This window comes from Austrofundulus limnaeus, unplaced genomic scaffold (assembly GCF_001266775.1).
Source record: "Austrofundulus limnaeus strain Quisiro unplaced genomic scaffold, Austrofundulus_limnaeus-1.0 Scaffold240, whole genome shotgun sequence".
Lineage (NCBI taxonomy): Eukaryota > Metazoa > Chordata > Actinopteri > Cyprinodontiformes > Rivulidae > Austrofundulus > Austrofundulus limnaeus.
Window position 1 is genome coordinate 90,794 of NW_013952642.1, and position 10,789 is coordinate 101,582.

General features: G+C 39.8%; 1 protein-coding gene across 1 annotated transcript in view; it reads right to left on the reverse strand.

Annotated features, from left to right (window-relative positions):
* Positions 1–10,789, reverse strand: part of asic4a (acid-sensing (proton-gated) ion channel family member 4a) — a 123,543-nt gene that overhangs the window by 13,110 nt on the left and 99,644 nt on the right. The window contains exons 2-4 of the mRNA XM_014020091.1: positions 4,718–4,862; positions 3,372–3,499; positions 3,089–3,242 (exon numbers count right to left, since the gene is read on the reverse strand). Coding sequence (XP_013875545.1) covers positions 3,089–3,242; positions 3,372–3,499; positions 4,718–4,862 — 427 coding nt within the window. The remainder of the gene's footprint in view (positions 1–3,088; positions 3,243–3,371; positions 3,500–4,717; positions 4,863–10,789) is intronic.

Sequence of the window (10,789 nt, forward strand, 5' to 3'; positions counted from 1 at the left end):
CACACACACACGAAGATTTTTTTGTAATATTTATATATATGATAAAAATTAGCTTCTGGTCATTAGTAAACTATTGAACAGTGAGGGGTAAAAGGCAAACTGTATTTTAATGTTTCAGTCTGATTTAGTATTTAGATGACAGCTATAACATGGAGCATTAAAGACCTCTGTGACTCATTTATTTATGGATTTAAGTAAAAAGAGTTTCTTTTGATTAAGCTCTGACATCAGCGCTTATTGTTCTTCTTGTTTAGTGTGGCTAACTCTTAAACCAAMTGCCTCCCACAACTTTATGGAGTCATGTCTGTTGATATTAAATAATAAATTTGAGTCATTATGAAGAAGTACAGAGCTTTAATGGGAGGAAACCCACRATGTGATCAAACACCCTTATTTCTGGGAACAAATGGTCCAGAAAGGTTTGACGTAATAAATAAGTAATAAAAAAATAAGTAATAAAAATAACCAACAGTTTTGCTTCTGATTAGTTGGTTCAAAAGTATCACGTTTTATAGTTTTCTGTTTGTAGAAAAAATGTAATCTGTCTGAAACATTCTTACAATTCAGAGCTTTTAAATGTGCAATTACTTTTAAAAGCAAATCCTTTTTCTAGCTCTGCATCGTAACAAGGTTATTCGGATTTTCTGCATGCTTGAACAAACACTTGATTGATAATAAAATGAAATAATTCTACATAAATTTGTAAAAAAAACCTTCAGTTTAAAAAAAAGAAGTGCCAATGGTTTCTTCTGCTTTAAAGTTTAATATTCCACGGCAGCAGGGAGAAAGTAAGTTCATCAAACTGGTGATAGATCAGGGTGAAAATGTGTCTGCACCTTTTCTCACCTAACTTAATTTATTAAAATTTTTTTTAAATAAATGCTTCCACTGTAAGAATAAAAGTTAACAGTGGCAGTAAATCTGGAGCAACTCTCAGCTCATTCAAACGTCTTCATTCATTTTAGTCGTCAATGCAAAGTGTGCATCGCACTAACTCATACTGGAGTAGTTAAAAATACAATTTTTTAACATGATGGGGTTTTTGCTGGCAAAAAAAGGTGTCACTTTTATTTATTCAGTTTGCAGCTTCAGTGTGAAAACACGCAAACCGCATGAGGTTCCTTCCTCATACTAAGACCTGCTGACTTCAACACGCCTGTCAGCCCGTTAGTCACTTCAGTCAAACCGTTTGCAGGCAGTGACTCAGCTGTTTGACGTTCTGAACTCACACACACACACACACACACACACACACACACACACACACACACACACACACACAGAGTCCAAACATTTTGCATCGTGTTTGTCAGACTCTGCAACATGTTCCAGCCCTCAACGAAGGGGGCTGTTTAATTGGGGTTACAACAGCAATCAGTGTTGTTGTTAAAAAATAATAATCGTTCTGACAGCCGTAAATTTGGATCATGTCTCAACAGCTATTAGATTTACTACCAATGAAATTTTTTTTGCTCCRACGTTCATTCTTTCCAGATGACATATCCTGCTGATTGTGATGACCTTCTGACTTTTAATCCAGCGGACTGATGGCAGCGCACAGTGGACCCATTAAAATGACTTATGATAACTTTGATGATGCCTTTATAAGCTGTCATCGTTTCAAAATTGGTTCCTGACCACATCAGAGAAAACCAATTTCAATCCCATCAACCCYGGCTATGCTTTGCATTCGGGATAGGAGAAATATCTCCGTGCTAACACGCTAAACAAAGACTGTAAATAAGGGGAACATCAGAGCTGTATAACATTAGGTTATTAGAACATAGCTTTGAGTTTTATGAGTTTATGTGCGGAAAGAGAGCAAAATGCAAGGATGATTATGTAAACCAGATGTTGTAAAAATAATAAACTTAACTAAGGTCAGCATATCGCCCATCTTACGTAGAGAAATAATCCTTCTTGTGATCAAATCACATCTCATGAGATGTGTTATAAATGAACCAAATTTTAATACAATGTGTGTCAAATCCACTGAGGTATTGACATTTTTGGGATCAGTTGGGGCGGCCATCTTGATTTGGGTCGACTCCAAAAATTAATCAGTTGTTTACTTAATGATTATTTTATTTTTACAAGTTTTGATCAAAGTTTTTCAGTAATAACAATAACTTTATTTATAAAGCGCTTTCAGACAAAGTGCTGAACAGTTGCAAAAAGATGAAATCAACATAAAAAGCTGTAAGAACAAGTAAAACGTTGAAAAACTATAAAATACGAATGTAAAATTTAAGACGTATAAGACAAAGCATACATGTGGGTTTTCAGCTTAGCTTTAAAAAGTTAGTAGTTCGTGATATATTTTGCTAACACACACAAACAAGGGCAGAAACTTTATCATCTGCCTCTGAAGAGCAAAGTAACCCCCCCAGGYAAACTGACAAAAGTAAGGAGCATTTATACACAGAAAATGCTTATGATAAACAACAGTTTGGTGTAGTAAGTAAAAAAAAAAGAAATTCTTAGAGGTGCAACGATACAGAAAATTCACGATTCGGTTCGGTTCAATACTTTAATCTCATGGTTCGATATTTTTTCGATACAAAAAAGAGAAATGTCCACGCCCTTTTTAACTGGTAATTTATTTAAATTAATTATGAACATTTGTTTAACCTCAAAGTACAGTTTTTAAATTAAATGTTGCTGAAACAGCAAGTTTCTCAGTGGATCTGTGCTCAAAATGCAGCCTAGGTGCAGTAGTCGAACACAGATCCACTGATCCTTCAACACAGAGCATCTTCAGAAGACATGTTGATAAAGTAAATTTAAAAACTCTATTATTCGATACAAGTGTGTATTGAACGGTTCGACAYGGGTACATGTATTGTTGCACCCCTAGAAATTATGTTTTGTGTCCATAAATCCCAAACAGCAGCAGACTCTCAAGGTGTTTCTGAATAAAAACATCTTACAAGGACAAACAAGACCACTAATCATTTACAGGCAAGMTTTTCCCTTGAGAACAGAAACTAAATTCTGAAAATACACTTTATCATTTATGTTTTGTTACTCTGTTTATTTTCATTATGTTCTTTTGATAAATGTAGGCAACGGTTAAGTGGGATCTTACCAGGCATGTGCACCATCCTGCAGCTGCACACCCGCATCACTTCGTTGGTCTCGCAGAGAAGGCGACAGGCGCTGATGCTGTACGTGTCGTACCCCGGGAACTTCTCCCTGCTGGTGGAGCGGCAGTTCCCCCAGGGCTGGGGCAGGTATGTCAGCTGGGTACACAGAGATTTATTAGACGGCAGTTTGAGTCACCTSGGGGGGCCAACAGTAGCAGGGTGAACAGTGGTGGGGGTCAAAGGGGCGGGCAGAGATGGCGAGCGGGGATTAAAAAAAACACCTACCCTTTGCTCCTGACAGGAAACAAAGGTCTGGAAGCCGGGGGAGACACCGAAGCCCAGCTGGTGGATGTACGGCGGCTCGTCCTGACTGTGGATCTGAACTCGGATGCCGGCCTCCAGAGATGTCTCATCTTCTCGCCAGGATGAAACAGAGCACAGGCACGTAGCGGTGCGAAGTGAGTGGGAATTACAGACGTCTGCATCATCTAACAGCTTGAACTCAGTTTGAGGCAAACTGCAAACCATATTTCAGACATATTTCATAAAGTCAACCAGGGATTGATTTTATGAGGCACCRACTGTGCACGCACAGATCTGAGGGAGTGGAATTTATTTATGTTTGTTGTAAAAGTCACTATTTTCAGGTGCAGTGACGCAATCACAGTTTTTTTAAACAAAAAAATTAATCATCCCTGTTGGTAATCTTTTTTTGTTTTGTTGCTTTAAAACCCAAATTTAATTGGATTTTTATTTGAAAAACAACAAATCTCCAAAAAAAAAAAAAAAAAAAAAAAACTAGATTAATGAATTAAGTGGGAAAAAATCTGCAGAGTTCCGACCATTACCTTCAAAATCCACATAAGTTATTGAATAAGATCCAACTGTCAGCAATATGAGTATCAAATTATCTAAACCTGTCAAATGTCACCCGATAGGCCCCAGAATCAATCCTGAGTAGTACGAWGACCAAGGAGGTACAGGCCAAAGACAGTTGTGAAGAATTCCTCTCTGCTGGAAGGCAACRTGTTTTTGTAAAACCTAAATAAGCTTTTCTGCATCTATAGTGCTTTTCGAAATGTGTAAGCTGCCATGCTAGAGGCACTAATGCATACCCATACCATCAGAGAGGCATACTTTTGAACAACAAGCTGGTTCTCCTCTTTAGGACAACATCTGWGGTTTCCAAAAAAATAATTTCAAATCTATTTTTTTCACTTTGCTCAGTTGGTTTTAAATGAGCTTTAAATTGSAGCCTTTCTGGGTTGTGTTCAAATATGGCTTCTTTGCCTGATAGAGCTTTAGTCAGGCAAACTTCAAACCTCTGAAAACCATTTTTACCTCTGAGAGATTTAGCATCTCTAAAATGCTCTTTTTATGCCGTTTGCTTACTGATCCGTTGCCAATTGATGTGATTTGTTGCAACATTCTCCTTCTTATTTTTATTTACTTTTACAGCCTTTTGTTGCCTCTGTCTTTGCTGAAACGTGTTGCTAGCATAAAATAAAAAAAATGAACTCATTTTGACCCCCAAAAAACGGCATCGTGTTTTTAGTTCCAGCATTTGTTCCATTATGAGAAAAAAGTATGGGTTTAACAGATTACATTAAACAAATGGTTTTAGGGCTTACTTGTCTCTCTCCAGATGGGCAGATACTCATCCTGCTGGATATCCAACATGATCTCCAGCCCGTTCCCCATTCCGCCCTGCTTGGTTTTCCTGGATGCAGTCTTGTTGCCATTAAATGTGTAGCATTTCCCGTATCTGGTGTAAACCTGTGAAGGAACAGATTCCTATCATCACCATGAAGACGACAGAGTCCACACACTGGATGTGACAAGCGGTGCATTGAAATGACTGCAGAGATACGGAGCAAATAAATAAATAAATAAATTGCCTGCATGAGTTGCTGGATATTACCCACAAACCTCTGGGTGTAGTCTGCAGGCTCAGTCCCTCGCGGACTGAGATAAGCTGTATTTGAATCAATTTCCACCACTGGCTATACAAACTCTGCACAGAGGGCCTCAATAAGTGCCGGCGTCCCGTATCGTCAAAAGACACAAGACATTTTTTAATCTTTCTTATGAAAGATAATAACAAAGAGGCTGCTTTAAATAAGCTATCACAGCTCCACCTATCAGGGGAGCTGTCTCAGAGGGGACACATCATCTCTTTGTTTAYGCCTCTCGTCTGAACTGCGGCACTGCAGAAAGTATCCGGCTTACAAGCCATTTCACTTTTATCTCCTCGGAGTTTTAAAGGCGCACACCGTGAGCCACATGCAAACCAAAAGYTGCAGAATCAAAAATAAAAGCCTGGGAAGAGGCGAGCGCCACCAAACACGAGGACGAGATCTCGATTTGATCTGTGCTTGCGTGTGTGTGTTCCCATCCTGGGTAAACTTTGATTCCAACAGTAGTTTGTTTTGAACCGTTATTCAGTCGAGYACTTGCACGATCCCTCCACTGAACTGTGAAGGTGCAATCAGAACAAAGAAACCATAACCAGGTATGGCAGGTRTTCAGGTTTGGACTTCTCTTTGCACTGATGCAGCAAGCTTCAGGCCTTTTTAAATACAAAAACACCAACAGAAGTGACAGAGAAATCAAGTAAAATTTTGTATTTGCAGAGCTTACCGAAGCAACTGAAGCCAAGCCTTGAGTGGCGTTTCTGCAATTTAAAGGGGCAATATCATGTAAAATCAACTTTTTTGAGTTTTATATCATGTTATAATGTTATACTCTCATAAAAAACATACCCAAAGCCTTGCTTTGACTCATTAATGCATGTTTGAGAAATCCTGCAGCATTTTTAGGCAGCCATGCTGAGGAGCAAAACTCCTGCAGGCYCWMGGCAGTAACAAAGCAAAGTGAAAGTGAAACTTAACTGTCTGCTGCCCTCACTCAGTGAAGCTCTTTTCAGATTCAAAATACCTTTGAGGAAATGTATTGAATGGGACCAGACAGAAGCAGAAAGGAGGTTCTTAAAGAGACAGAGGCCAATTTCAAGGCGTTTAGAAGAGGAAGTGATGAGAAGAWAMGTTTATTTTCTATTTAAACATAAAAACAGCATTTTAATAACAACTAAAGGTGACACAGATACTTTATTATGGTATAGTATTTAAACGTATGCCTGACAAACACATAATATTGTCCCTTTAAGTATTTTAACACCAACCTTATTATTCATTTTATCCAAGCAACACATAAAAGAGGCTCATCAACAGAAGTCCAGAGCTGAGAAAATTTCATGACGAAAGAGGTGAAGGCACCAGAGAAATGACAGCAACACACAAAAAAGAAAAAAAAAAAACAATATGAACAAACCGCCGAGGAATCATTAAACGGACACCAACAGCACAGACGCTCGCAAAAAAAAAAAAGGCATAGATGTCTTCGCTCCGACTTTGATATCAGCCTGATCCACCTAACGAGCGCCATGATGTCTAAATTAGGGACACAGGCGAAACAACACAAGCTCTCATTTACAGACCACAGGGTGTATCCGCATGTGAGACGGCTGAACAACAAATCAAAGTCACCATTATTGGTTTCAGTCAAGTAATTCTACGGAACGGTGGGCAATTCTGCGACGTCCACAACAGTGATTAGAGCAAGAAATGAGCATGGTTTTGAAAAGCTGCTGTTCGGACAGCCAGCTGTATTTCATGCCGTAATAGACCTCCGGGGCCTTTGATCTCGCTGTTTCAACATGCTAGTTTGTGTTCGGCRCGTACGTCGACCGGAGCGCAAATGGTTGCTCTCAAATCGAGTCTTGTTTGGGGATTCAGAGAAACGGTTGATAATTACAGATCACAGCTCAGGCTCTGATGTGGTCCAAGCGCGTTTTCAGCTCCTTTTCTGACAGCCACTTTGCATTTTTCTAAATTGCAACATCTTTTCGGGGGAAGTGATTAGAAAACGGGAGGTGGCGATGGAGAGAGAAAGAGAGGGTGGGAGAGAGAGAGAGCGTTCAAGTACCCATGTGTGACTTTTGACTGACATGTGCTATTAGGTTGAAATGGTTTAATCTCTATTTGGCTGGAGCTGAGGAGGTAAGCTGCACTTTATCATTGATTCCCCGCCTCCACCCGGGTTCATTGACACACTTAAGCCTCGACTGGCAGTCTTTATCTGATGGAGCAAGCATCTGAGGCAAAGGAGGATTTTTACTTCAGAAACTCTCTCAACACCCTAACCAGGCGTCATGGGTTCCGCTCTGAAACTTCTGGCTCTGAAGGACATCGCTTCATTCCCAAATGATCTCCCCAGAGAGGAAAGGGGGTGGGGGGTGGGTTTCCCATCACCTCACCCAGGAAACGGCTGTTGGCAGAGTTTCCAATGGTTTATTTCTCTGATACTGAGCCCCCCCTCAGGTTCCTCCCCCATCTCTCTCGCTCCATGCATCCTCGGCGTGATTGATGGAGCGTTTTTCTCCTTTTACGGCTACCAAATTTAGCGAAAGTATTAGCACCGACCCCAAGTKGGGACTTGGCGCTGTCGACACGCTTGAAGCAAAGCAGGAAGTTACTGAGTGAGAGAAAAGCTCTATTGTGTTCTTTTGAGTGAAACAGGAGCTATTTCAGGTCCTACTTATGTTCTTTGCATTTCAAGACCTTAAATAGCTCTGAAAAGTTGATTTAAACATGGTATCTATTTCTCTATCAGGCTGATAAACGTCTTAGCTCATACTTACTTCCCAATAACAATGATAGTGTTTTAATCTGCCTTGTTTTATAATTACTGTATTTATCTAATGTGACTCAGCTTCTAAAAATACCCAATAATCACTGGTTTGTGTGTTTGTTTGTGTGTCTATCAGCAAAATATCTCAAAAACCAGTAGATACAGTGGATTTGAATGAAACAAGCTGAACTAGGCGAATACAAAAATAGCTAATGAGGTAGATTTGCTGTGTAAGATTTTTTATTCCTGTTTAAAGTTGAGCAAAATGTACTAAAACTTTGTCATTCTGCAAAAACATGCATCTCGTTTTAAGTTTTTACAATTCAGACCAAACCGCACAAGTTTCAATTGTAAAAAAGTATTTAACAGAATTTAATTTGACTCATCCTATAAGCAGAAAGGCAACAAAACAAAGCTTTGCTCTGCAGCAGCAACATGTTTTGGCCGCTTGCCTAAATTCACATGATTTGCATTTTAACATATCTCACCAATTATAATGCAAATGTCTTCATTCCAAAGTGCTTTGTTTTATTTTCTGCCCCTCCATGCTAAATGCACAGGCAGAACAAGCCATCGCCGTGTAATTCAAAAGCCCCGGCGGGCTAAAACCCTTTAAACACCCTCTTTATGGCCGTGAAGTGAGAGTCCTAACTTTTCCCTTTTAAAGAATCTGCAGGGATCACTTCAGCGCTTCACTGGAGGACATCCATTTCCAGGCATGCCACATGTCATCGGGGTGGAAAACGGAGGATTTGAATTCATTTACGCAGGGTGGTGGTAAGTGCAAAAGCACTGATTGACAGATAAAAGCCATTAAGGCTGGCTCATGGAGGTTTAAGGTTGACACAGAGCGTTTCTTGATTTAATGGCTTTATTACAACTTCCTGCACCGAGACTAGAATCACAATGTGACAAACTGAATATTTACAGGATATTTTTCCATGTTTTTTTTTCCAGGATCGATGTGCAACTATGCTGCCTGTCAAACTGCTGCAAAACCTTTCCTCTCATCCAATTATTTGGTTAATTATTTGCTTTCAAGACAAGACTTGGGCATAGAATATGGCAATTCTGATGTCATTTATTTGATTTTATTGATGTCATGATCTTAAAAGTTCTCTGTGTGAAATTATCTGTGTACAAGCCTCATGCAATAACACAATTATCTAAGGATGCAGAATCACAACCAAAAGAGCATCAAACAAACTAACATATTGATGGATAATTTTACGTTAGGGGATCTATTCAAAATTGAAGGCATACTGAACTAGCATGGCTACCACAGCATCTTGCAGCGGCATGCTATTCCATCTGGTTTGCGTTTAGTTGGACCTTTATTTATTTTTCAACAGAACAATGACCCCAAACACACCTCCAGGCTGTGTAAGGGCTATTTGACCAAGAAGGAGAGTGATGGGCTGCTGGGTCAGATGACCTGGCCCCCACAACAGTGTCACCGGCAATGCACCTCCACACCATCACACCTCCTCCTCCAGGCTTCACAGTGGGAACCAGGCATGTGGAGTCCATCCGTTCACCTTTTCTGCGTCGCACGAAGACACAGTGATTGGAACCAAAGATCTCAAATTTGGACTCATCAGACCAAAGCACAGATTTCCACTGGTCTAATGTCCATTCCTTGTGTTCTTTAGCCCAAACAAGTCTTTTCTGCTTGTTGCCTGTCCTTAGCAGTGGTTTCCTAGCAGCTATTTTTACCATGACGGCCTGATTCACACAGTCTCCTCTTAACAGTTGTTCTAGAGATGTGTCTGCTACTAGAACTCTGTGTGGCATTGAGCTGTTCTCTAATCTGAGCTGCTGTTAACCTGCCATTTCTGACGACCTGTTCTCTAATCTGAGCTGCTGTTAACCTGCCATTTCTGATGACCTGTTCTCTAATCTGAGCTGCTGTTAACCTGCCATTTCTGAGGCTGCTGACTTGGATGAACTTATCGTCCGCAGCAGAGGTGACTCTTGGTCTTCCTTTCCTGGGGCGGTCCTCATGTGAGCCAGTTTCTTTGTAGCGCTTGATGGTTTTTGCGACGGCACTTGGGGACATTTTCAAAGTTTTCCCAAATTTTTTTGACTGACTGGCCTTCATTTCTTAAAGTAATGATGGCCACTCGTTTTTCTTTACTTAGCTGCTTTTTTTTCTTGCCATAATACAAATTCTAACAGTCTGTTCAGCAGGACTATCAGCTGTGTACTGTATCCACCTTCTGCACAACACAACTGATCCCAACCCCATTTATAAGGCAAGAAATCCCACTYATTAAACTTGACAGGGCACATCTGTGAAGTGAAAACCATTTCAGGTGACCACCTCTTGAAGCTCATCAAGAGAATGCCAAGAGTGTGTGAAACAGTAATCAAAGCAAAAGGTGGCTACTTTGAAGAACCTAGAATATAAGACATATTTTCAGTTGTTTCACACTTTTTTTGTTAAGTATATAATTAATTCCACGTGTGTTAAGTCATAGTTTTGATGCCTTCAGTGTGAATCTACAATTTTCATAGTCATGAAAATAAAGAAAACTCTTTGAATGAGAAGGTGTGTACAAACTTTTGGTCTGTACTGTACATCATGCTCATTACCATACCATACCATACCATACCATACCATACCATACCAAATACCATTACCATTCCATTCCATACTGTACCATAACGTAACGTAATGTAATGTAACAACATAACATAACATGCCATTTTATTAGCCTTCCAATTTCCATTACCATACCATACCATACCGTACCGTACCGTACCATACCATACCATGCCATACCATACCATATCAAATACCATTACTATACCAAATACCATTACCATTCCATACCATTCCAAACCGTACTGTACCATAACGTAACGTAACTTAACGTAATGTAACAACATAACATAACTTGCCATTACATTAGCATACCAATTGCCATTACCATACTATACCATACGATACCATACGATACGATACGATACCATACCATACCATACCATACCATACCATACCATACCATACC